Source organism: Phocoena phocoena, chromosome 2, assembly GCF_963924675.1.
Source record: "Phocoena phocoena chromosome 2, mPhoPho1.1, whole genome shotgun sequence".
Lineage (NCBI taxonomy): Eukaryota > Metazoa > Chordata > Mammalia > Artiodactyla > Phocoenidae > Phocoena > Phocoena phocoena.
In genome coordinates, this window is record NC_089220.1 from 102,135,861 (window position 1) to 102,162,939 (window position 27,079).

The 27,079-nt window shown below is 36.1% G+C and overlaps 1 protein-coding gene across 5 annotated transcripts in view; it reads left to right on the forward strand.

Moving 5' to 3' along the window:
• Positions 1-27,079, forward strand: part of RNF111 (ring finger protein 111) — an 81,710-nt gene that overhangs the window by 11,214 nt on the left and 43,417 nt on the right. For 4 of the 5 annotated variants that reach the window (XM_065901200.1, XM_065901206.1, XM_065901216.1 and 1 more), the window contains exon 1: positions 23,392-24,271. In XM_065901200.1, the coding sequence (XP_065757272.1) occupies positions 23,392-24,271 (880 nt within the window). Of the gene's footprint in view, positions 1-23,372; positions 24,272-27,079 lie in introns of those variants that run through there. The other variant, XM_065901212.1, reaches the window with a different exon arrangement.

Sequence of the window (27,079 nt, forward strand, 5' to 3'; positions counted from 1 at the left end):
CACAAAGATTTTCACTTGCTGTCTGGATACACAGGTTCAAGGAAGACAAAAATGTCATTTGGTCCAAATAACCTTGGAAATCCCTAAAGTTGCCCATAAAATATATAGATATACAGTCTCTGAAAGTCCAACACATCCTATTTTTCCTTCAGTGTTGGAACAGATCACGTTTCATTGTTAAACACTAGATGAAGTTGTAGGCTATGTTTGTGGTCCATGTTATGGGGAAAATAAATGGCTCTAAACGTTAGAATCTGACAGCACAGCAAGATACTCATATCATGAGAGGCACATGGGAAGTAAGACCAACTAGAAAGTAGTAAAATATTACCTTTTTGTGTTCATTTTGGGCATTCACTCGTTGAGCAGAATAGCAGGCATAATCTACATGGTTTAAATTATTCTTTTTCTTCATATAGTTGAATTTATATTAGTGTGCTCTCTATCCAGAGGTGTTCCCCTATCCAGTTTTCAGCCTTTACCTTCAGTCATTAAAGTGTCAGTAACTCTTCCTGGTTTTTCTCTTATGACTCTTTTTCTCATTCTTTAGAACATACTATTAATTAATATTCCCCAGGTTACATATTTTGACCTAGATCACGTACGTAGAGCAAAACCAACTTTTATCTAAGTACACTTGGACTTCAGGGAGAAATTGTTCCCTTGGACACTTGTGCTCAGCATATTAGATCTTACATTCTCAAAGTAGCTGCCATCTTTTCTAATCTAGTTTTCTGTTTTATTTTTATTTTGTTACCCCAACCTTTGCTTTGGGGCTTTAACAACTCAGGGTTTTGGTCTGATCTGCAAGAGGAATTTGAGGTTTTCTCGAATATGACTAACTTGAGGTGGGTGTACCTACAGAACTGAAGGCCTGCCAAAAAAAAAAAAAAAAAAAAGGAAAAATTCATGGGGGCAGATTGTGGACTTTTTTGCCAAGATGATTTCTAACAGCTAGTTGACTATTTAGCTTTAAAAACAGTAATGAAAGCCAGTATGTGCATATATTATTTTGCTTAAAATTTATAACAACCTTTTGAGGTAAATATTTCCATTTTTCAGATGAGGGAATTTAGGCACAGGATGGTTAGTAACTTGATGAAGACTCACAGCAATGATGGAGTTGAAGGACTTTAAGTTCATTAGGTTTTGAGTCACATGAGAAAGGAATTCCAAAATTCAGGGGCTTAATCTGAATTTCTGTAATACCTTTAATGAAAACAGTAAGCTGTTTTCTTATCTCCACTGGGCATGGCCTTTGTCAAAAGAGAGGGAAGGATGGTGATATTTTATTTGGATGGTGTGATTAGGAGGGACTTAATTTTTCTGTGCTTTTTCTGTGTATTCTAGATTTTCTGTAGTGAAGATTTAAAAAATCAATTGAAGTATAATTTATAAAAGGTATAAGGCACACATTTACTGTACAGTTGAGTGAGTTTTGGCAAATATATACATCCATGTAACCAACATCCCAATCAGGACATAAAACATTCCGTCACCCTAGAAAGTTCTTTCTTGCTCCTTTGCAATAAGTCATCTGTATCTCCTGTCCCAGGCAACCACTGATCTGATTTTTGACATCATGGATTAGTTTTGTTTGTTGTAGAACCTCATATACATACAAATCATGTAATATTACTGTTTTGTGTCTGTTTTCTTCTGCTCATCAAATATTTTCTGTCTAGCATTTTATTGTGAAAATTTGCAAACATATAAAAGTTGAAAGAATTGTACAGCAAGCACCCGTTTCCCTATCACCTAGATTCTACAGTTACCAATTTGCTTTTTTGCCTTATCACATATCATTCCATCTATCCATTCCTCTAACCATTCATCAGCCAAGTTTATTGGTGTGTGTGGTGTTTTGTTTGTTTGGCTTTGTATTGCAGACATCAGTGCATTTTACCCCTAAACAAATTCAGCTTCCATGTCATTAACTAGAGTTGGATACTTGTTTACAGTTCTTTGTTTTTGAAGTAAAATTACATACAGTGAAATGCACAAATCTTAAGTGTACCATTTAAGTTTTGCCAAATGTATACATTTGGGTAACCCAAATCCTTATGAAGAGGTAGAACATCACCATCACCTTGGAAAAGTTCCCTCATGTGCCTCCTGTTCAATTATTTCTCCCTATCCTTTGTAGAATACAACCACTGTTTTGACTTTTTTTCATCTTAGACTAAATTTGCCTGATCTAGAACTTCATATAAATGGAATCAATATAGATAGATGCTTCATATCTGATTTCCTTCCCTTAGCAGGATGTTTTTGAGAGTCATCTGTAATGTTACTTGTATCAGTAGTTCCTTCTTTGCTGTTGTTCTTGTTACTGTTTGGTATCCCATTGTACCTATATATCATAATTTGTTTGTCTTTTCACTTGTTGGAGATTTGTTTTTCCCAGTTTTGGGTTCTTATGAGTAAAACTTTGAACATTCACATACAAATCTTTTTGTATACCTGTATTTTCCAACATAGGTGTGGAATTACTGGATCATAGGTTAGATGAATGTGTGACTGTACTAGCAGCTACTAAGAGTTGTATGTGGAGTTCCAGTTGTGCCACATCCTTAACATTTGGTGGTTTTGGTCTTTTTAGTCTTTTATTGGGTATACAGTTGTATCTCACTGTGGTTTTAGTTTGCATTTCCCTGATAACTGAAAATATTGAGCATTTTTTCATGTACTTACTGGCCATTTGTATATGTTTAGAAAAATGTTAAAAATTATTTGCCTGTTTTTTGGGAGGTTGTCTTATTAAGATGTGAGAGTTTTACATATATTCTGGATTCAGATTGGGTGTGTATTTGTATATACATGTAAATTATATATATGTATATACTTTCTCTGTTCTGTGCTTGCTATCTTGCCTTTTTGTTTTCTTAATGGTATCTCTGAAGAATAGAAGGCTTTTATTTTTATAAAGTCTAGTTTATCAGTTAAAAAAAAATGTTTAGTCCTTTTTGTTTTCTATGAAATCTTTGCCCATGGTGTGATCACATAAATTTTCTGTTCATTTCTTTTTGAAGTTTTAGCTTTTGGGTTTAAGTCTGTGATCTGTTTTGGGTTATGTTTTGTATCTGGTGTAAGGTAGGGGTTGAGATTTTTCCCAGACAGCTCACTAGTTGTTCCACCACCATTTGTTGAAAAGACTTACTCCTTCCCTATTATCTTGGCACTGTTGTTGAAAATCATTTGATGATATGTGTGAGGCTATTTCTGGACTTTCCAGTCTATCTGTATGCCAGTAGCACCCTGTTTTGTTACAGTTGGGCTTTAATGTCATCTTGCTATTTGTTTTCTATTTGTCCCATTTATTCTCTGTTCCTTTTTCCCCCCTTCTCTTGTCCCCTTTAGTCTTGAGTTTTTTTTAGTTTTTGTGTTTTGTTTTTTTGCATTACCTTTTACTTCCACTATGGACTTATTAGCTATACCTACTTGTTTTATTTTTTATCTTTGATGGTCTCTTTGGGTTTACACTATGCATATTTAACTTTTCACAGTCTGCCTTCAAGGAATAATAGACTATTTCATGTATAATGTAAGAAACAACAGTCTATTCTTTGCTCCCCTTCTGTGCTTTGTGTTATTATTGTCATACATTTTACTTTTACATGTTAGTAGTTTGGGGAGGATTTCTTTGTTCAAATTTTGGGGTGGTGGCTAGAGATCAATCCTTGTGAAGGTGAGTGTGTTTATGAGGAAGATGCTGGTAGAACTCACTTTTTTCCATTCCACTTTCACAGAAGTGACCAGATGGTGATGATTTATGAAAATGTCTTTTAAATTTGATAAATTCAGACCAGAAAACTTAGATATTTGAGGCTAAAAAAAAGATGGTTATATCATATATTCTTTTTGTAGAACTAGACCAAAATTAGAACTTGGAGCATTTGTAACTGAATATCTCTGAATATTACCCAGTTATTGACTTTAGGCAAATTATTCAGTGAAAAACATTAAAAAATTCCTTCCCTATGTTTTTAATCTGAATATAAGGTAAACTTAGTTGTTCTTTATATTAATTAAAGTTTTTGTTTTTAAATGACTTTGCTCATCTCATTCTAAGCTTTTATTTTCAGGTCTTGATTTTGTCATTCAGTTTATATGTAATCCTTTTTCAGCTTTGTGTCACTTGAGACTATGGTGAACATTCCATTTATGCCCTCATGTGAAATCATGGCTAAAAACAGATTTTGGAATGCACGTTGTAGGCTAATTTTTAATTATACAGCTCATTTTATGTTGCTGATTATTTGTATATTCCAGACAAGTTTTGGGATTGCTCTTTATTTGTTTTAACTTCTAAGTGTATTGTAGCTTACAGTTCTTCTCTACCTATTGAAAGGTAGTGAAGTTGAGACTGTGCTGCCTGATTAGAGTGGTAGGGAGCGAGCTTAGTGTTAAGGGTGGAAGTGAAGGGAGAACATAGGGCTTTAGTTCTTGTGAAGTAGATTCCTCCATCTCATACTAAATTAAAGCAAATTCTGGGGGAAATCTTGTAATTCTGTGGACCTTAGTCTATTCTTTCATATGCTGAAAAGTATCCCAAGAAGTCATCTTACTTTCTCCTTTTCTTCTTAACAGTAAGTTCTAGACAATTAGTTGTTTGAAGTGGAATGGCATATTTGAAGATTATATGTTGTCTCTCAAAAGATCATATGTTGTCTTTCAGATCACTGGTTTTTAAAATTTTGTAGGTGTACTTCATCATTAAATATGTGGTTCATTTAGAGAACTTCTGCCATGGAAATAGGGTAATCAAGTCTCGTTTCTTCCCATTTCACTATTTTTCCTTTTATTCTCCCTGGAAAACCTTCCTTGGTACAGCTTCCCCTTCAGAATTGAATTAAGTCCTACTCTGGTTTGTTTCAGTGCATACCTCTTTCATGATACTGTATTTTAACTATCTACTGATAGGTTTCTCTACCTGCTGATCTGTAACTTCTTAAGGACAGGTCTGCATCTTATTCATCTTTGTATTTGCAATATTTGGGACAGTCTAGCACTTAGGAAGTATTCATTGCATGGTATATTTGTTTGCTAGGGCTTCCATAACAAAATACCACATGCTGGGTGACTTAAACAACAAAAATCTATTTCATCACAGTTCTGGAAACAAGAAGTCCAAGAACAAGTTGTGGGCAGGTTTGGTTTCTCCTGAGGCCTCTCTCCTTGGTTTGCAGATGGCCGCCTTCCTGTTGTATCCTCACATGGTCTTTTCTCTGTGTCTATCTGAGTGTCCAGATTTCCTCTTTTTATAAAGGACACCAGTCAGATTGGATTAGGGCCCACTCATATGACCTCATTTAACCTTAATTATTGCTTTGAAGGCCCTATTTATAGTCACATTCTGAGGTACTGGGGGCTAAGGTTTCAACATACGAATTTTGAGGGGACACAATTCAGTCCATAGCACATGAATTTTTTGATTTGGCATACATTCCAGCTGAAGGGGATTTGTTATGGTCCAACACCAAACCAAGGTTGTCAAGGTTGGGACCAAAGATTTCCTAGTTTGTATAAGAACAAATGGCTTAATTCTAGTGTTTTGTCTTAATGTAGTTGTCGTACATATTTAATGATTAAGACGCTGTAGCCTTTAGTGCTTGGAAGTACTACTACTACTAAGTTTTCTTTCCTTCACTGTTTATATCACAAAAAAGTGATAAAACACACTCACACATGCATTCGGGCACGTGAATGCTTTGTGTACATATTGGCTGTTAATGCATCTTTGCTGAACATTTTAACCCAAGAAATAAATTTTTTTAATTGAAGTACAGTTCATTTACAATGCTGTGTTAATTTCTGCTGTATGGTGAAGTGATTCAGTTGTACATATATATACATTCTTTTTTTAATTCTTTTCCATTATGGTTTGTCACAGGATATTGAATATAATTCCCTATGCTATACAGTAGGACCTTGTCGTTTATCCATTCTATATATAATAGCTTACATCTGCTAACCCCAAACTCCCACTGCATCCCGACCCCACCTCCACCCCTTGGCTACCACAAGTCAGTTCTCTATGCCCGTGAATCTGTTTCTGTTTCGTAGATACGTTCATTTGTTTCATATTTTAGATTCCACATATAAGTGATATCATATGGTGTTTGTCTTTCTCTTTCTGACTTACTTCACTTAGTATGATAATCTCTAGTTCTATCCATGTTGCTGCAAATGGCATGATTTCATTTTTTTTATGACTGAGTGGTATTCCATTGCATATATGTACCACATCTTCTTTATCCATTCATCTATCGATGGATATTTAGGTTGTTTCCATGTCTTGGCAATTGTGAATAGTGCTTCTATGAACATAGGGGTGCATATATCTTTTGAATTATAGTTTTGTCCAGATATTTGTGGGCGGGCTTCAGTAGTTGTGGCAGGTGGGCTTCAGTAGTTGTGGCTCACGGGCTCTAGAGTGCAGGCTCAGTAGTTGTGGCACACGGGCTTAGTTGCTCCGTGGCATGTGGGATCTTCCCAGACCAGGGATTGAACCCGTGTTCCCTGAATTGGCAGGCGGATTCTTAACCACTGCGCCACCAGGGAAGCCCCAGCATTTGTTATTTGTAGACTTTTTAATGATGGCCAGTGTGAGGTGGTACCTCATTGTAATTTTGATTTGCATTTCTGCAATAATTAGTGATGTTGAGCCCAAGAAATATATTTTTATTTGCCAAATTCCCAGTGGTAGTTTGGAAAGGTGACATCATTCAATAATTTCTCTGTAGAAATTCCATGAATTATACATAATTTTCCAGTGTATACAGATACATGCCTTGCTATCCCAGTGGAGCTACCAGATAGTATTAGGCCCTTTCTTTTCCCTTGGTAGTTCCAGCCTTAGAGTTGCACTCCCTCCTCCCTTAGTAGTTCAGTGTAAGATTTTGGGGGATATTGTTGGCAGTAGTGAGGTAATGGTGAGATTGGAGAGCAGGGTAAGCTCCATTGTCTCTCATTTGTCTCCTCCTTTTCCTAGGAATGGGGGAAATTTGCAAATAATACCCTAGTGCCCCCCTTCCCCTTAAAAAAAGTTTTTATTTTACAGTTTTTCATTTACAGAAAAGTTGCAAAGATAGTACACAGAATTCCCATAAATCTGTCACCGTTTCTCCTATTGTTAACATCTTAGCTATTGTACATCTATCACAACTAAGAAACCAACATTAGTACATTACTTGATTGTAGTCTCCTGTGCTCTCACAGTTTTTCTTTCCTTGTTTGTCATGACTTTAACAGTTTTGAGGAGTGCTTATCAGGTGTTTTGTAGAATGTCCCTCAGTTTGGGTTTGTCTAATATTTTTCTCATTGGTTTGACTCGGGTTGTGGATTCCGGGAAGAATACCACAGAGGTGAAGTGCCCTTGTTAGCATCATGACTTGTGATTGATGATATTAACCTTGATCACCTGGTCAAGGTAGGGTTTGCCAGCTTTCGCCACAGTAAAGTTCCTGTCCTTCCCTGTTAGTCTTTCTGTTTTTTTTTTTGGAAGCAAGTCATTAAAGGGGGACAAATTGTTCAAAGTTCTACCTTCTGGAAGGGATGTATCTACAATAATCATTTGGAATTCTTCTGTCTTTTCACTCCCACTTATTTAATCATTTGTTTATATCAGTGTGGACTAAATGGGTATTTATTTCATACTTTGAGTTTGAATTCAGTACTGTTATTTATTTTGTTGCCACAACTGTTCTAGCTTTGGCCATTAGGAGCTCTTGCAGGTTGGCTCCAGTGTCCCTTTGACATGCCTCTGTTCTTTTGTGTTTTGTGTCCTTTACTTTTTGGTACTGTAAGATGCTCCAGGCTCATCTGTTTTTCTTGCCACAGTTCTAGTATCAGCCATTCCTCCAAGGAGCCCTGATTCCTTTTGTTGAAGAATGATATTAAAAATCAGAATCTGGGTGCTGGGTCCTAGTGCCCTTTTCTTGACTCAATTCCTGTGCACAATGTGGAAAGTCTGAATATTTGGATGAATGGTAGCGTGGTTATAGCATCACACATTTGTATCATAGTACTTGATAGTATCTGTGTTTGTTGACTTTGTCTTCTGCTGTGGAGTCATAAAAGCAGATTTTTAAAAGTACTTCTAAGTGTTTAAAAAAAGAAAAGTTAAAGTCAGAAAGCTTTAAGGAATGTATGCTTGGTTTAGGGCAGGCAAATGGGGAAGAGTCATTAGGTTCTTCTGTTTTATTCTGAATTTCAGAAAAGATGAACTCTCTTTGGATGCAGAAAGGAAGGGTGTCATCAGGAAACCTTCCATGGACAAAGAAGTGTGTTTGAGAACTTCTGCTAACAGGAATTTCAGGCTTCCTTGGGCCTGTTCCTCTCCATTATTATCATCATCATTATTGCTGTCATCATCAATAATATTATTTTGCCATAACTGCTGTTATTCCAGCCTTACCTTTCTTTTCCATAATGCTGAAATTTTTTGTTTTTAAACATACAAGTCATTTACAAATGATTTGTAGACTGTCAGGGCAGGTAAAAGATTAGGGAGGTTGGAGCCTCTTTCCAATTGCTTTTGCTGGAGTTTGGTTGCAAGTAATGGAAATTGGAGCTTTTAATCTATTACTGCCTTGAAACTTTACTAAGTATTTTAGAAAATGAATGGATCTGGATCAAGGAAAGAGTTTGTTCTTGAATTCTCTTGGAAAACCTGATTTGAAATAGCAACTGTAGCTCTAAGAAAAGGTTTTAGTCAAAGAATAGCAGAGTTCATCTTTGTCATAACAGTTGAAGAAAGAGCCAGTGATATTCACAAGGTTTTCTGAACTTAATTTCTAATTTTTAAAAAATTCTATACTTCAGCCTTTGTCCTCCTACTTATATTCAGCAATTTAGATCTGACACCCACTAGGGACCAGCGTTTTTAAATAACAAATCTGAATCTCTCTCCTTTTTTTCTTTTTTTTCCTATTTGGTTATTTCTCTTTATAAATTTCTCAAAAAAAAAAGAATAAAAGTAAGTAAAACATTATAGGTAGAATTCACATATGTTTTCCTTCTTGTCAGTTTGAAGAAACTTTGCATATTAGGAATATAGTTTCATATTTTGCAGGTGTTTTGTATATTTTATTCTTTTACCATTTTTGTGAATTTATATGCGTTTTTTTGTACCATTGACATTGTCATCTTATTTGTACATTCTCAATAAAAATTGAGATAATATTGTTAGTCACAATTGACGTGTTACCATGTTAACCCATGGTAAGCAACTAAAAATTTTTAACCATATTATTATAAATATGTCTAAACCATGCTGTATGCTTGTTTATTTTACTGAGAACAGTCTGTCCCCTGGATGGCTCAGAATCATGATTCTGAACATCAGCTTTTATTCCTTGCTTATTACAGTGTTGCCCTCAGAATCTGTCTACATAAATAATGTTATTTAATCTAGGCAAACTGCTGACTTTTTAGTCATTGGGACAAGTGGCTTAGTTCTTCTATCTTTTAATTATTAGGTGCTGCCACCAGTATTCCATCTGTTATACCTGTAATCAGACAAGTAAGCATAAATAACGTTATTTAATCTAGGCAAACTGCTGACTTTTTAGTCATTGGGACAAGTGGCTTAGTTCTTCTATCTTTTAATTATTAGGTGCTGCCACCAGTATTCCATCTGTTGTACCTGTAATCAGACAACTAAGCTTATTACTATTAAATATAAAATAATAGTCTCTGAGCATTGAATTGCATGTGGCCTTTCTGACAATTATTTTGAACCTTCGTAGAATCATTTTCCTTTAGGCTCTGTTCCCAAGAGTTGAAGTTGTTGGAAATCTGACTTCCAAATAAATGGAGTATTTTTTACTGCCTTACAGAAAGAGAAAAGGGGAGTTATTTCAACAACATGATAAAACCTGAAGAGTATTTTATGCAAGGGAATTATAAGTTACTTAATTATGAAAGATACCATATTTTAACATGAGTATTTTTTTGGGTGGGAGTACGAAGGTTTTTTTTTGTTTTTTGTTTCTTGTTTTTTTCATTTAGGGGGTATAAAGTTTAAGGCCAAGTGTGGTACCAGGAAGAAACAGCATTCATTCCAAAATGGCATAATTCTGTAGTGTTCTGCAGTTTGTGGTTCTAGCTCACTTGTTGAGCAGTGCTCTGAAAAAATGGAGACAGCTTCAGGGTCATATTTTGGTGTTTTGGCTCAAGTTTGGTCAATTCTGGGGATGCAGCCCTTGATTTGGTAAACAAGTTCTCCTTCCTTCACACCACCCTCCAACCCTAAAACCACCTTTTGCCCCCACCGCTGCAAAGCCTTCTCCCTGGTCTCTCTGCTTTCTCTCCAGCCTCTTGCTGTTAGTGCCACCTTCAATCTAAACTGTGTTAAGTAGAAACATTATCCCTCACTTTTTGATGATTTGACTCTAGCTTAGTCTCTCCCACTAAAAAACAAAACCAAAGAAACCCCCACACCCCAAACATCAGAGTACTTTGATACTGTCATTCTTTGCCGTGTCTCAGCATTGTTTGAAATGAAGGATTTTCTCTGCCTGCCATCACCTGCATACTGCATGGTTTGACTTAGATGTCACCTTCTATATGAATCCTTTACCAGAGACACCACATGCTTTCTCCTTTGTGTTCTATAGAGAGTGCTTTTATTTATATCATTATTCATAGCATTCTGTATTTTGGGTCTTTTATGTTCTTTTTGTCGTACTAAATTATGAACTTCTTGAAAGATAAGACCCTATATCTTATTTATATCTCTGCCCACAGATCCACAAAGCCCTCATAGGTAGTGATTCTTGTGTGTCCACTTTAAGTTGGTTATTGCATTTGCCTTTGACATAGGCTTGTAGTTATTCCAGAACTAATTGAATGACTAGGCATATACTGTATCAGTCAGAAATTTTCATCTTGACTTTTTCAGCCCACCATCATTTGGTTCCACCCTACCTATTTCAAATAGTCTTTCCTGCTTCTCACAAGGATGTGCTCACTGCTTCGTTGAGGTTGTGACTCTTTGTGACTTCAAAGAGTCTTGCATAAGCCACAATTTTTATTTTTGTATTTTTGATTTCATTTCTCCTTACTACTTTAGCATCATTCAACATATGTGACTGTTTATTCGTAAGTAAAAGACCAAATCACTTAAAATTATTAACAAAAATTAGTTCAGAATGTTAAATGTACTCTGGTAAAGATGTCAGATCTTATTTAGCAGTATGGTTTAATTCTACATTTAGCTCTTGCAGATTATTAAATTTTGATAAGAAATTAGGCAAGTTAAAGCAGACATCTTTCCACATATAAAATAAAAATATTGTCTTTATGTTGGCCTCTATCACTTTAAAAAAGAAAGAACTCTCAATTCACTTCAAATTTGTGAATTTGAAGCTTTTTGAAAGTTGGCAGATTGATCATTTGAAAAACTGTGAAGAACGAAAGATTGTGGAGGTTTGTTTTCCTTGAACATTTTTTTGACTTTTTATGGGCACTTTTCACTTAACTATAATAATTATTGTACTTTCATTGGTAAAGATTATTTGATGATAGATTATTACTTTCCAAGCATGAAAATTTCTTCATACAGATAAGTTCAGAAACAGCGTGCCTAGGTAGACTAGTATCAGTAACTAAAAAGCATAATCAGCTCTCAAATTTGACAACTTCATTCAGATTTGCTAACAATTAGATGCTATCAGTTTCTGCCCTATTCTCTCATTAAGCTGTCCAGCACTGGTGGTCATTTCTGGTCACTAAGGAGGAATTTTATGCTTAGCCAAGATTCTCATAAAAATCATACTATCATATATTTGATTTATATAGTAATCTGCTACTAACAAAGTTGTGTCCTAGTCCAGAGGAAAAATAAAATATATTCAGTTATTTTTTTTTACTCCTTTAACAACTTCTTGTACTTTGATTTCAGAAGTGGCAAATGATCATTTTATAAAAAATTCAAACCATGCAGAAATTTGTAACACTAAAGATAAATGCTCCTAACCCAGTGCTCTAAGTCTCCACCTTACAGTTTCAGTCCCAAACTAAGTATATATTTTTCTGTATTTTCCCCATGCATTATAACACTTATTTGCAACCTGCTTTAAAAAAATTATCAGTTTGTACAGAGCCTACCTTATTTATTTATTTTTTTTTTTGCGGTACGCGGGCCTCTCACTGTTGTGGCCTCCCCCATCGCGGAGCACAGGCTCCGGACACGCAGGCTCAGCGGCCATGGCTCACGGGCCTAGCTGTTCCGCGGCATGTGGGATCTTCCTGGACTGGGGCACGAACCCGTGTCCCCTGCATCAACCACTGCGCCACCAGGGAAGCCCACCTACCTCATTTTTAAAGGCTGCATAGCAGCTTATTTTATGCATATACCCTGAATTTTTAATTGAAGTATAGTTAGTTTATTTACCATATTTTATTGGTTTCAGGTGTATTGGTTTCATAGTGGTTCAATATTTTTATAGGTTATACTGCATTTAAAGTTATTATAAAATAATGGCTATATTTCCCTGTGTTGTACAATATATCCTTGTAGCTTGTTTATTTTATATGTAGTAGTTTGTGCCTCTTAATCCCCTACTCCTATCTTGCCTCCCCTCCTTCATTCTCCCCACTGGTAACCAGTAGTTTGTTCTCTATATCTGTGAGTCTATTTCCGTTTTATTATATTCATTCATTTGTTTTATTTTTTAGATTCCACATATAAGTGATAACAAGATGTACCTAATTTTATCTTTGTTATAAAAATTAATGCTTGATTTTAAAAAAGGAAAAAAAGTTTGAATTCAAATTTTCCCTTTCACTTCTACCCTCCTCAGTTATACATATAACTGTATCGTTGTTATTTTTAATTAAATGTTGAAATGTTTCAAAATTATTTGAAATTTTCAGTGAACAAAATGATGAGAAACTGAATGTAAACAGTATGACTTTGAATTAATCTTTACATATATGTCTTTAGACTATTAAAAAAATATATGATGTTTTTAAAGGCCCAAGATGTCTATGGTGATGGTATTTATGTTTTATATTTTTAAAATTTGTATCTTCTAATTTGTAACAGAGCCGATTTGGAGTGTTTGCTCATTCAGAAATGAAGTGTCTGTCCACTTACGAGGATTGTGTTGTACAGTTTTGTAGTTTTTCGGATATAAGCCTTTTTTGGTTGATTCTTTCATATTTTCATGATAGAATATATTTAATATAATAGATAATTAGCAATATCTTTATATTTCATGTTGTAATATAAATTCCAAAGTCCAGGCCAGAAATGTTAGATATTTGTGCATTGTACCCTATAATTGTAATACTGCCTTACTAACTAGTTGAAACTGACTGCCAGTTACTCTTCAGGCTTGCCAGGATAGATACACCCTTCATTTTGCTCCTGGCCATGATAATAACACAATCATGACTAGAGCAGCAGACTCTCTATAATATATTGAACTCCACCCAGTTTGTACTCATAGGAGACCTAAATAGATGCTAGTTGTGTTTTTCTTTGATGACTAATACTTAGGGATTTTAGAGTACTTTAAACAAGACGAACAAGAAAATCATTAAGTTCATTGAGTAATAGAAACCTATTATTAGACAGATATTTAATTTCTCTTTTTCCAAAAGTATAATGTCTAGTATTAGAAATGGGGCAGCTGAAACATCCAGCTCCCCAAACTAATCCTCCATAGTAAAGGAGAGTCTAGAATTATTTGCTTTCATACATTTTGTGTGAAAGAATCTTAGGCCTTTATTTCTGTACTTTAAGGTTCTGCAGGAACAGTCGAGTTTATGCCCTTCTTTGACTCTGAGGACTTCATTTATTTCTAGGTATATAAGGGAAGGCCTTAAACATTGTATGCCTTATATGTGTAACTGTAGAAAAGGAATTAGTAACAGCCATTGTGCCAGGCACTCTGATAGGTACTCTCATTTAACTGTTAAAGCACTTTTACGAGGTAGATACTGTTATTGTCCCAATTTTATAGAGGGGAAACAGTGTTAGTTTAAGTAATATGCCCTAGGTTACACAGATAGTCAGGGGTAGAGACTTGAACCCAGATTTTTTTAGTACACAAATGAATAACACTTACCTTTGCTTGACTATTTACTCCTTTTTGTCAGTGATCCCACTTAAATGTGGATAATCACCTTCCCTTTCACTCAGTATCCTTTGAGTGTTTTTTTTTCCGTAATATTTTCCCAAAGTCCTTAGATTCACTATAGCTTTTTTGATTATTATTGTACTGTCTTTATTTTCTAGCTTCCTAGAATATTTTGGAGATAGAAGATTTCTTTTTTTGAAGTCTTCCTCTTGGTGGTTTGGTTAATCAGCTAGTTCTCTACCCTAAGTCATTTGAGGTCAAGTTTGTACTGGGATGGTGGGGCACAAAAATTCTACATTCACAGAGTAAGCCTTCGATGAAATAATCAACCCATGGGAACTCTAAATGTGAACTGGGTGCTTTCTGTGCTTCTTGGTTCCTTTTTACCCTTTCAGGAGAGATAGTGATCCTGGGCAGACCTCTCATAAGGCAACTTCAGGAGTCTGATAGTTCTAAACTCCATTGTACTGTACCTTCATTCCTTTTAATACCATGAGTAATAATGTCCAGAGCAACATGGAATGGAGGCTGGATATCCCATGTCCACTTCCTCTCAAGTCATTGTCTCTACGGATATCTGTTTAGGTTAAGGAGTAGAGTAAACGTCTCTGGATTTAGGTCTCAATCCTTTCACTCTCCATATAAATCCTTCTTAGTTCACTTACTTTGAAATGCAACCCTAAGACTGACCTGTGACTCTAGCAAATAATAGGATACTCCCTTTTATATCAACACGGAGCCCTCCAGTGAGACTCCCTGTCCTTCCCTTTCTCTACTCAGAGGGTTTCAAGATTTTACTTGGAAAAGTAAGGAGAAATTCTGAGCTGCTTAACGTAAAACTATGAACTACAGTATGCTAGAGATAGATAGATAACAGATAGATAGATAGATAGATAGATAACAGATAGATAGATAGATAGATAACAGATAGATAGATAGATAACAGATAGATAGATAGATAGATAGATAACAGATAGATAGATAGATAACAGAATTTTTGAAGGTGAAGAGAATTGGAATGCTAGTTTCCCTTATTTTATAGTTGAAGAAAATTTCCCATTAATTTTTGCATAATTGACATGATAGTAGTTGTTTCTTATAGGTCCTGTGTGTCTCTTGTTAAATTTGATACTAGGTATCAAATCTTTTCACCTCTATAGTGAGTGGTTTATTTTTGTTATTCTGTAATATTTTCTAACTAGCTACTGTTTATTTAAAGGAAAGTCATTGATTTTGGAGTATTATTTTGGTAAACATACATGTACCTGTCCTGTCTTACTGTTTCCAGTGGTTTTCCTGTTCTCATCTGTTAATGTCATTTGCAAATAATGATAAAAAAATCACTTCCTTTTTAAAATTTATGTCCATTCTCTTGTTTGAATGACTTTAGTCTTTCCAGCACAGTGTTATACAATGATTAAAACCATTTTTTCTTCTTGATTTTAGTGAGAATGCCTATAGTGTTTCACCATTAACTATCAGTTATTTTTCTTTTTTCTTTTTTTCCCCCCTGAGTTGTGCAGGGCAAATAAAACATGTATATGACTGAATCCAGCCAATTCTCTGGTTTGAAGATTTATTTATTTATTTATTTAAAATTCATTATTTATTTATTTATTTGGCTGTTCTGGGCCTTAGTTGCAGCATGTGGGCTCCTTAGTTGCAGCATGCAGGGTCTTTAGTTGCAGCATGTGAGATCTTTTAGTTGCAGCATGCGGGATCTAGTTCCCTCACCAGGGATTGAACCTGGGCCCCCTGCGTTGGGAGTGCGGGGTCTTAACCACTGGACTGCCAGGGAAGTCCCTGAAGATTTATTTTTTAACCTTGGACCTTGATGCCCTCAGAGACATTAAAAGTGGTCTCTGCAGACTTTCTGGAAGATGCAACCAGTATTTAATACTGTTTAACACTATTTAATACTTACTATACATTGAGAAGCAGCAATGTAGATCAGGTTTGCCAATTTTATAGAGTAGAAAAATCTCTTATTTCCCTACTGTTCCCTTTTGAGATCAGTTTCTCTACTTTAAGGGCTTATTGGACTCCCAAATATAAGATAAATGTCTTCTGTCGTTCTAGAGCCTCTGTACCTGAAAATTGGGCCATGGTAAATGTTCAAGAAGTCTTAGACATAATTATTACATAATTTTGTTATTACTATTATTCTCATTCTTCATATTCTCCTCTTTCCTAGCTAAGTGATTGGTATCATCATATTCTTAGTTACCCAAGCAAAAAATACAGCAGTCATTTTTTACTTTTATCCATGCATTCTTTTACTGATTAATCCAATTTAAAAATATTCACTGAGTGCCTACTATGTGCCAGTCACCTGTTTGGTTTTTTTTAACATCTTTATTGGCGTATAATTGCTTTACAATGTTGTGTTAGTTTCTGCTTTATAACAAAGTGAATCAGCTGTATGTATACATATGTTCCCATATCTCTTCCCTCTTACGTCTCCCTCCCACCCTCCCTATCCCACCCCTCTAGGTGGTCACAAAGCACTGAGCTGATCTCCCTGTGTTATGCAGCTGCTTCCCAGTCACCTGTTTTAATTAGTACAAGTCAGGCAGTGAATAGGACAGACAAGGTTTCTGCTTTCTTTGAACTTCCATTCTAGTCAGGGAACTTGTACAATGTACAGTAAATAATGAGATAATTTCATTTAATTGGCAAGTCAATTACTTTACAGAAATCAGGATGTGATATAGAGTGGTGGGGAAAAGAGATTGGTTCTTTTGGATTTTTTTGGTGTTTTTTTTTTTTTCGGTACGTGGGCCTCTCACTGCTGTGGCCTCTCCCGTTGCGGAGCACAGGCTCCGGACACACAGGCCCAGCGGCCATGGCTCACGGGCCCAGCCGCTCTGCGGCATGTGGGATCCTCCCGGACCGGGGCACGAACCTGTGTCCCCTGCATCGGCAGGCGGACTCTCAACCACTGCGCCACCAGGGAAGCCCGAGATTGGTTCTTTAAATGAAGTGTGTGTTAGTCCAGGTCCTTTGAGAAACAGATACCACAACAGGATTAAATGTGTAGGGATTGTTTTGTGTGTGTGTGGTGGTAAATTACACATAATATAAAATTTACTATTTTAACCAATTTTTTTTTTTTTTAATTTATTTTATTTATTTATTTTTGGCTGCACTGGGTCTTCTATGCTGCGCACGGGCTTCCTCTAGTTGCAGTGAGCGGGGGGGCTACTCTTCGTTGAGGTGCGCGGGCTTCTCATTGCTGTGGCTTCTCTCGTTCCCGAGCACAGGCTCTAGGCGCACGGGCCCCAGCAATTGTGGCACGCGGGCTCTAGGCGCGCAGGCTCAGTAGTCGTGGCACACGGGCCCAGCTGCTCCGCGGCATGTGGGATCTTCCCGGACCGGGGCACGAACCTGTGTCCCCTGCATCGGCAGGCGGACTCTCAACCACTGCGCCACCAGGGAAGCCCTTAACCAATTTTAAGTATATGGTTTGGCATTAAATACATTCACATTGCTGTACAACCATCATCACCATTCATGTCCAGAACTTTTTTGTACTCTCCAACCGAAACTCTGTACCCATGTAACACTAACTCCCCTTCCCCCTCCCCCTAGTCCCTGGCAACCACCATTCTACTTTCTGTCTTTATGAATTTGACTACTCTATGTACCTTATATAAGTGGACTCATACTATTTGACCTTTTGTGACTGGCTTATTTCACTTAATGTCCTCAAGGTCCGTTCATGTTGTAGCATGTGTCAGAATTTCCTTTTTTTTAAAACTTTTTGTTTTTAGAGCAGTTTTAGGTTTACAACAAAATTGAAAGGGAGGTTTAGAGATTCCTCTTATACTTTCTGCCCCCACGTATGCATAGCCTTCCCCATTATCAATATGTCATCAAAAGATACTTTTCTTTTTTTTTAACCAAGGACGAACCTAAATTGACCCATCGTAATCACTCAAAGGTTCATGGTTTACCTTAGGGTTCACTCTTGGTGTTGTACCTTCTGTGGGTTTAGACAAATGTATAATGGCATATAGTCATCATCATAATATCGGAGTATTTTCACTGCCCTAAAAATCCTCTGTGGTCTACCTATTCATTGTTCCCCCTCCCCCAGCCCCTGCCCTACAACCACTGATGTGCAACCACTGATTTTCTCCATAGTTTTACCTTTTCCAGAATGTTAAATAGTTGAAATCATACACAATGTAGCCTTTTCAGGTTGGCTTCTTTCACTTAATAATAATGCATTTAAGGTACTTCCATGTCTTTTCATCACTTGATAACTTCTTTCTTTTTAGCACTGAATAATATTCAGTTGTCTGGGTAAACCACAGTTTATCCATTAACCTCCTGAAGGATATCTTGGTTCCAAGTTTTGCCAATTATGAATAAAGCTGCTGTAAACATATGTGTGCAGGTTTTTCTGTGGATTCCTTCCTAAATTTCTAAAGCTGAATATTCCGTTGTATGTGTACCACGTTTTGTTTATCCATTCATCTGTCATTGGACACGTAGGATGCTTCCACCTTTTGGCTGTTGTGAATAATGCTGCTATGAACGTGTGTGCGGAAATATCTGTTCAAGTCTCTGCTTTCTTTTAGGTATATACCAGAAATGGAATTGCTAGATCCTACACTAATTCTGTGTTAATTGTTTTAGGAATTGCCATACCCTTTTCCAGAGCTACTGCACCATTTTATGTTCCCACCATCGTAAGGGTTCCAGTTTTTGTGCATCCTTACTGACACTTGCTATTTTGAGTTTTTTTGATAATAGCCTTCCTAATGGGTGTGAAGTGTATCTCATATTTTTGACTTACACTTCCGTAATGGTTAGTGAAGTCATTGAGCATATTTTCATGTGCTTATCGGCACGTGTGCTTATTTCACGTGCTTATTGTATATCTTCTTTGGAAAAATGACTATTCAAGTCCTTAGTTAATTTTTAATTGGGTCGTTTGTTTTTTGTTGTTGTTGAGTTCCAGGAGTTCTTTATATATTCTTCATACCAATCCCTTATCTGATGTATGATTTACAAACATTTTCTCCTATTCTGTAGATTGCCTTTTCACTCTGTTGGTACTGTTCTTTCTTACTAATGGAATTTTCATTATTTGGAATATGTAAAGTATACTGTCTATATTATCTAGCTATAAGTAGTGGTTTTTATAAAGTATTTAAATAATAGGAAAGTATTCTGTCAGGCAATTGATTAAATATTCTTAAACTGGCACAAAGTAAAATAAATATCAGTGAAAGAGAAAAGGTTTAAAACATGCCTGTGGCACAAGTATTAATTTTTTCCATGTAATTATATGAAAGAAGATAAACAGCAAACATATTTCTGTTCATTTTCTGAAAACCTCTAAAACTTTTGTAGAAGATTCAAAATTATCTTATACATTTCTTTTAAAATCTTGTTCTTTTAGAGTTCTGTAAAATTAATTATTTAAAAAATTCAAAATTTAAACTATTGTGTTAATCATAAAAAAGTATATTTACCTTTGGTAGTGAAGGTTCATACTAATAATAGTGACTGTTTCTAAACTGTATTACAGTTTAGAAGTACAGTTCCTGAAAGTTGTATTGGTAATCTTAATGGGTTTTTACCCCCCTTATTAAGCTTATACCCTCATGTAAGCTTAATTTATAATGTAAATTGCCAAATCCTAACCCTAATTTTTAGTTCTGAAAGTTAGCCTTTTTAGCTGTCGTGCTTTTTTTTTTTTTTTTTGCGGTATGCGGGTCTCTCACTGTTGTGGCCTCTCCCGTTGCGGAGCACAGGCTCCGGTCGCGCAGGCTCAGCGGCCATGGCTCACGGGCCCAGCTGCTCCGCGGCATATGGGATCTTCCCGGACCGGGGCACAAACCCGTGTCCCCTGCATCGGCAGGCGGACTCTCAACCACTGCGCCACCAGCGAAGCCTGCTGTTGTGCTTTTTTTCATGCAAGATTTACTAGTTGTGTATCCTAAACTATCGTCTGTCAGGAGTAAATGGTATGCTGCTGTTATAGCAATAAAATGATTGGATCAAACCAGTACGAAGAGGGACTAGTGTTATGGTTTCAGTATTGAAACACTGTATAATATCAAACCATTCATAATGTGGCCAAGGAGATGGATGTATCTAGTGCAAACTTGCCTCCTTTGTAAATTAGGTCAGCCAGTAATTTTTACAGAAATAAAAGACTAGGGCTTCCCTGGTGGCGCAGTGGTTGAGTCTTCCTGCCAATGCAGGGGCCGCGGGTTCGTGCCCGGGTCCGGGAGGATCCGACATGCAGCAGAGCGGCTTGGGCCTGTGAGCCATGGCCGCTGGGCCTGCGCGTCCGGAGCCTGTGCTCCACAACGGGAGAGGCCACAGCAGTGAGAGGCCCGCGTACTGCAAAAATAAATAAATAAAATAAAAAATTTTTAAAAAAGAAATAAAAGACTGATTTGAATTTATCAAATAGCAAATAGTTCAGAACATTCTTTATTGATCCTTTGTGTTAATCTTGTTGCTTTTTTAGTTAAAAGAATATAGTATTGGTATTTATTTCTTTACATGACCTTGCTTCTCTTCTTTTTCTTAGTTCAAAATAGAGCATACATTTGTACTCCCCTGGTGGGAACATCTCAGGTTATAAGGATGTTAATATTGCATCTAAGGACTGCATGACAACGCAGAGAACAGTTACTGGTATACAAATGCACATACCACACACCACATTATACACCACCATTCTCCCTTATTCCCTCCCTGCCTTGAATGGGGCAGACAGAATTTACCAAAAACCAGAGCAGAGTTAACCATAAAGAGTTCATTATTTTGGCTTTGGGGCATAAACTGATGGAAAAGAAATTGAGTTTAGTAAATTATGCTATGAATCACTTCTTTGTAAATTCACTTACATATTCCTGGTCTCATAATTTATTTGTTCTTTTGGCAAGTTTTTATTGCCTCTCAGGATCTCCATTACCAAGGCCCAGAGGGTGACTTAGTAATTAAGGATGAGGAGTCTAAGACACTTTTTTTCTTCAGCATATGAAGACTGTTTCCTCAGAGATCCAACTCAGCACAGCTCCTGGGAGACATGACTTCTAGAAGAACCCCAGATTTTTTCAAATGACATGATTTTTTTGATGTGAATCAAAAGAGGGGTTCATAATTATCTGATGCCCAGATAATTATGATACTTTACGTCTTGACTTTTTGGCAACAGCTTTATCGAGATATAATTCACATACCATACAAGTCTCTCTTTAAGTGTATTGAACTCAGTGGTTTTCATAATATTCACTGAGTTGAACAACCATCAAAGGAATCTTAAAATTTGTGGGTTTTTTGACCTTTTTTTAACTTAGCATAGTGTTTTTGAGGTTCGTATCATGTTGTAACATGAATCAGTACTTCATTTCTTTTGATTACTGAGTATTAATCCATTTTGTGGATTTATTTTTTCATCAGTTGATGGACATTTATGTTGTTTACACTTTTTGGCTCTTACTAGTGGCTCTAATGGTGTTATGAATATTTGTGTATAAATTTTTGTATGGATGTATGTTTTTATTTCTCTTGGGTGTATACCTTGGAGTGGAAGTGCTGGATCATATGATAACTCTGTGTTTAATCTTTTGAGGAACTGCCAAACTACTTTCCCAAAGTGTATACACCATTTTACATTCCCACCAGCAATGTATGAGGGTTCCATTTTCTTTACTTCCTTGCCAGCACTTGCTGTTATCTGTATTTTTTATTATAGCTATCCTAGTGGGACCAGCTTAAATCTTGAATCACATATACCTGTGCCTTATCGTTGTGGCCTGTTTTTTCTTGCATTTAATTATGGTGATCCTTGTGTGACTGGCCACCTCTTACAGTTTCTCATTGCTGTACCCATGTGTTCACCCATCTTTTTGTTCCTCCTTTACTGTGGATCCAGACAGGGCTTGATGACTGATCTTGGATACACCACCACCTGCCCTTGAAGAAGATAGAGGTTTTGATAGCTTCGTATAGAAATAGGTTGTTTCATTTTTTAATTACTGTCATCTGTTCATCTATTTGATAATAGTTATATACTAAAATATATACCTGTGAAGTTGTTTATTCCTGTAAGTTTCATTTGTGGAGAAGAAAAAACTTGCTACTAAATATCTTTTTTATCTCTCTTTTTCGGAAGTGGTTTACAAAGTGCACGTTAAGTACAAAACTGTGGTGTTAGAAGTTAAGTTAATGGTTACAGCTCTTGGTGGGTGGAGTGACTGGAAGGGGATTTCTGGAGTGCTGGTTATCTTATGTTTCTTGATCTTGGAGCTAGTTACATAGATGTGTGAGAATTCACCGAGCTATAGACTTAGAGTACATGTGTCTTTGTTATATACTTCAATAAAAACTTAAGTTAAAATTGTTAACATTGTTTAAATCATTTTTAGCACTAGTAAAGGTTTTCATTTGTCATATTAACTACCTTTTAAATAAGTATATTCCATTTTGAGTCATTATATTTACTACCTTAAATTATCACCATTCTTATATGTACATTGAGTTGATGTAGATGCTATAATTTCAAGTCCCCTTGTTCAGCTGCTCATAATTTCAGAGATTTAATGATTTAGGTTCTTAGATTAGCTGTAGAAAGTCTGATTTTATGCTCTGCTGTGTTGCTTTAACTGAATGATCTTCAGCAGTTCAGTTTTGGCTCTGGTCATTCTGTATGTATCTAAAACTTTATGAAATGCAGTAGTTGTGCCTACTGTCTATTGGTGAGTTCAGGTTCTCGTTAGAGACTAGAGTGCTATGAAGGAAAGAACCATGAAAGAGAAGCTATATTTATATTAGTTCGTTGTTTATAGTAATATATCTAACATAGTAACCATATAGATGTACAGAAAGTATTTGATGTAATTATCACTTTAAAATGTGATACCAGGAGAAAACCAGTGTTGACTAATCAAAGTCTTTTGAATTCTAATCTTTTTATCTATTTTTACTATAATAGGTTTTGGAGAAATTGTTTGATTTTGACCAAATATGTTATGCTGCTGAAGTTAGGAAGATACACAGTAAGATCAGTTTTTTGGTTAATAGAAGTTTTGAAGTAGGCTTATGTTCTGTAATCTTTATTTCTAAAAATTGAGTTTTATGGGTAAGAGGTATCAGAGAAAATTGACTCGTTACAGCCATTTTATATTCTGATGAGGAAAAGGCAGTTCTGCCCTATTACAGGGATATTTTCAGTGGAATCTGAGAACTGCTTAAACAGTATAATAAAACACATTAACCATCTTTTTAATATCTTATTGTGTCTTCTAGGCCTTCCTTAAAGTTTCCCATGTCTCAATGGACTCCTGAATATAACAAGCTCTATACCTTAAAAGTGGATATGAAGAGTGAGATTCCTTCTGATGCACCAAAGACACAGGAGAGTCTGAAAGGGATCCTCTTGCATCCAGAGCCCATTGGGGCAGCCAGAAGTTTTCCTGCAGGAGTTGAGATGATTAATAGTAAAGTGGGGAATGAATTCTCACATTTGTGTGATGATTCTCAAAAACAAGAGAAGGACATGAATGGTAACCAACAAGAGCAAGAAAAAAGTGTTGTTGTGAGGAAAAAACGCAAAAGCCAGCAGGCTGGCCCTTCATACATGCAAAATTGTGCTAAAGAGAACCAGGGAATATTAGGATTGAGACAACACCTAGAAACACCAAGTGATGAAGATAACGATTCTTCTTTTAGTGATTGTCTTTCTTCTCCTTCATCTAGTCTACATTTTGGAGACTCTGATACTGTGACTTCAGATGAGGATAAAGAAGTCTCTGTAAGACATTCCCAGGCAATTTTGAGTGCTAAAAGTAGAACTCATAGTGCACGGTCCCATAAGTGGCCTCGGACTGAGACAGAATCTGTTTCAGGATTGTTAATGAAAAGACCCTGTTTTCATAGCAGTTCATTAAGGAGACTTCCATGCAGAAAGAGATTTGTGAAAAATAATTCCTCCCAGAGGACACAGAAACAAAAAGAGAGGATATTAATGCAGAGGAAAAAACGAGAAGTGTTAGCCCGAAGAAAATATGCATTGCTCCCCAGTTCTAGTAGTTCTAGTGAGAATGACCTCAGCAGTGAATCCTCTTCCAGCTCATCAACTGAAGGAGAAGAAGATTTGTTTGTTTCTACCAGTGAAAACCACCAAAACAATCCAACTGTTCCCTCAGGTAAAAATTTTGTTTCTTAAGTTTCGGAATAGCACGGAAGCTATTGCATTGTGTTTGTGCTTATTTTCTTCTACGTTTTAGTGATTTCATTGTATTTAGAAGGAATATGAGGCTCTATTAACTTTAATTTTTAAGCCATATAGATAAATTACCAACTGTAGTATTAAACCATGACCCCAATTCTAAGATACAAATTTTAAAAATTTCTAAAATTTTAAATAGAAAATTTAAAAATTTTCTATTTTTCTGGCAAAAATAAAGCATGAGGTTTTATTGGGGTTTTTTTTGGAAAAAGTTTTTATTTTATACATAATCAGATTATATTTTGTGAGTTGTTGATTTATGGTACAGTTTTTTTTCCCATAGTACTTCTTTAGTACGTTTAACTTTTATGAGTGCCTTTTCAGATAGCTATGTGATGGATTTCTTTCACATTCAACTATAGTAAGAACAATTCTAGTCACTAAAAAAGAACGCTTATTTTTCCTTTAAGTACTCTATTCTTACTGTTTACTCTTCCTTTGTCATGTTCTTTATAACGGAAAAATAATTTCAAGCATTTGAGAGGTAGCTTTTATTCTAATACTGGAACACAAACTTTTAGTCCTGACGGTGCTCAGTAGAGCCTATGATTAATCAGTTAAAAATGAATCGATAGATGATTAGCTTGAGTGCGCCCCTCACCACAGTAAATGTTATATTTAACTAGAATAAGTTCATGTACAGTCTCTGAAGTGTATGTTCCATATAAACCATTTTTACAGTTTGTTGTAATTTAAGGTAATTTGATGAAGTGAGCATTGAGTGAAGTCTGAACTGAGGTAAAAGATTAATTTCTTGTGAAAGTGTAAGGAAAGTGGGGCTGGGAGAGCTTTTTAAACGGCTAAGATAATGGTTTCCAATTACTGACACAGCGCTTTCCTAGTCTTTGCCTGATGTCCTGCCTGTTGAGGACAAAGCCTACTTACTAGTCTCCTGTGCAGATATGCCATTTCTCCCTCTTCTCTCCTTCTATGTGGGTCCCTTCCTTTTCCAAGACACCCTTTCCTCTTCCACGTTTATTTTTCTATTCTTGCCAGAACCCTGAAATCAGCAACTTTGTTCTTAATTTTCATCTTAGCTATGGTTAGTTCATTTTTTATAACCTACCCAAATATTTGTTTTAAAAAGTTAATTGAGATCACCTGCAGCTGAAAGGAGGTTACAGCAACCATTCCCTGAGGTTTCTTGAGAAAGAGGGAGGTGAGAATAGGCATTGTCTTGCTTAATGTCACATTTCACATTTTTCTCAGGTAATTAGAATGTGAAGACTCTAGTTTTGGGAGTAGGAGCAGCAGAGTCCAATTTCTGCTTGAAATTGGTGAGGCAGGATGGTTGGTGATGTAAAGCAGAAGTTCTAAGGACCTGGTATTTGTAGGAAGCATGAGAGTAGAGTAAATATAGGCCTGAATCTTTGTTTTTATCTAGGAAGAAAGGAGTTCATATATCCTCAAGTAGTCAAGATAAATGCGAACTCTGTAATTCATTTTTAAATCTTGTTTAGTACTAATTGTAGCACGTGGGTTTTTTAACTGTCTCTCTTGGAAGAATTACATTATTTTCAGACATTATCCTTGTTTGTCTCCAGAAACACAAATCCAAAAGTTGAAGCCAAGTACTCCTGATGTTTTCTGGTTCCTAGATCAGTGTTTTAAACTAGTTTTTTTTTTTTTAAAACATCTTTATTGGAGTATAGTTGCTTTACAAGGGTGTGTTAGTTTCTGCTTTATAACAAAGTGAATCAGCTATACCTATACATATATCCTCATATATCCTCCCTCTTGTGTCTCCCTCCCACCCTCCCTATAAACTAATTTTTAATAATAAAACTCTTAAAAAATATTTTTAAAAACCACACACACAAAAATAAAAGTCAGATGTCTTAAAAGTAAGTTACTAATTTATTTGCATATATAAAATGTTGAATAAATGTCAATTTAGAAATATTGCTTATTGGTACCCAGATTTTCTGATAACAGTTTTATTCACACAGGCACCTTAGACTTTGGTGACTTGGTGATTGCTAGAACCACTTTTTAAGTCATTAGACAGTTTTTGTTTTGTTTTGTTTCGTTTTTGCCATATGCGGGCCTTTCACTGCTGTGGCCTCTCCCGTTGTGGAGCACAGGCTCTGGACGTGCAGGCTCAGCGGCCATGGTTCACGGGCCCAGCCGCTCCACGGCATATGGGATCTTCCTGGAGTGGGGTACGAACCCGTGTCCCCTGCATCGTCAGGCGGACCCTCAACCACTGCACCACCAGGGAAGCCCATCCCTCACTTTTTTATTTTTAGTGGAGAATTCAGAACAATTTCTGACATCATACCATTTAATTTGTTTTATATACTACATATTTCCTGCAAACTGGTGGATCTAAAAGCTTGCTTAGATTTAGCAACTCTTCCTTGGTGGTGCTGTGTACTTTCTGTTGCATCGCATGTTAAAATTGATTAGAGGTTTCAGATGGTGTCATCCTGATCCTTCCAGTATAAAGTTCCCCATCAACATTTCATGTAATACTTTCAGCAGCTTTGATGATCTTGCCTAGATCCATTATTTCATTACGGGTTGCAAAATGCTGACTTTCTATCATTCTGTTACATTTATTAACAGAGGTTATTTCATAAGGAAGAATTCTCCCTGCATCAGCTAATTGTTTACTCTGAAATGAAGGTGATAGAGTAAATGTAAGATGAATGCTTGAGTCTTTACCTTCATTTACCACTTTCAGAATAAACTTTAGCAATATTCAGAGAGGTTTTTCATTTTC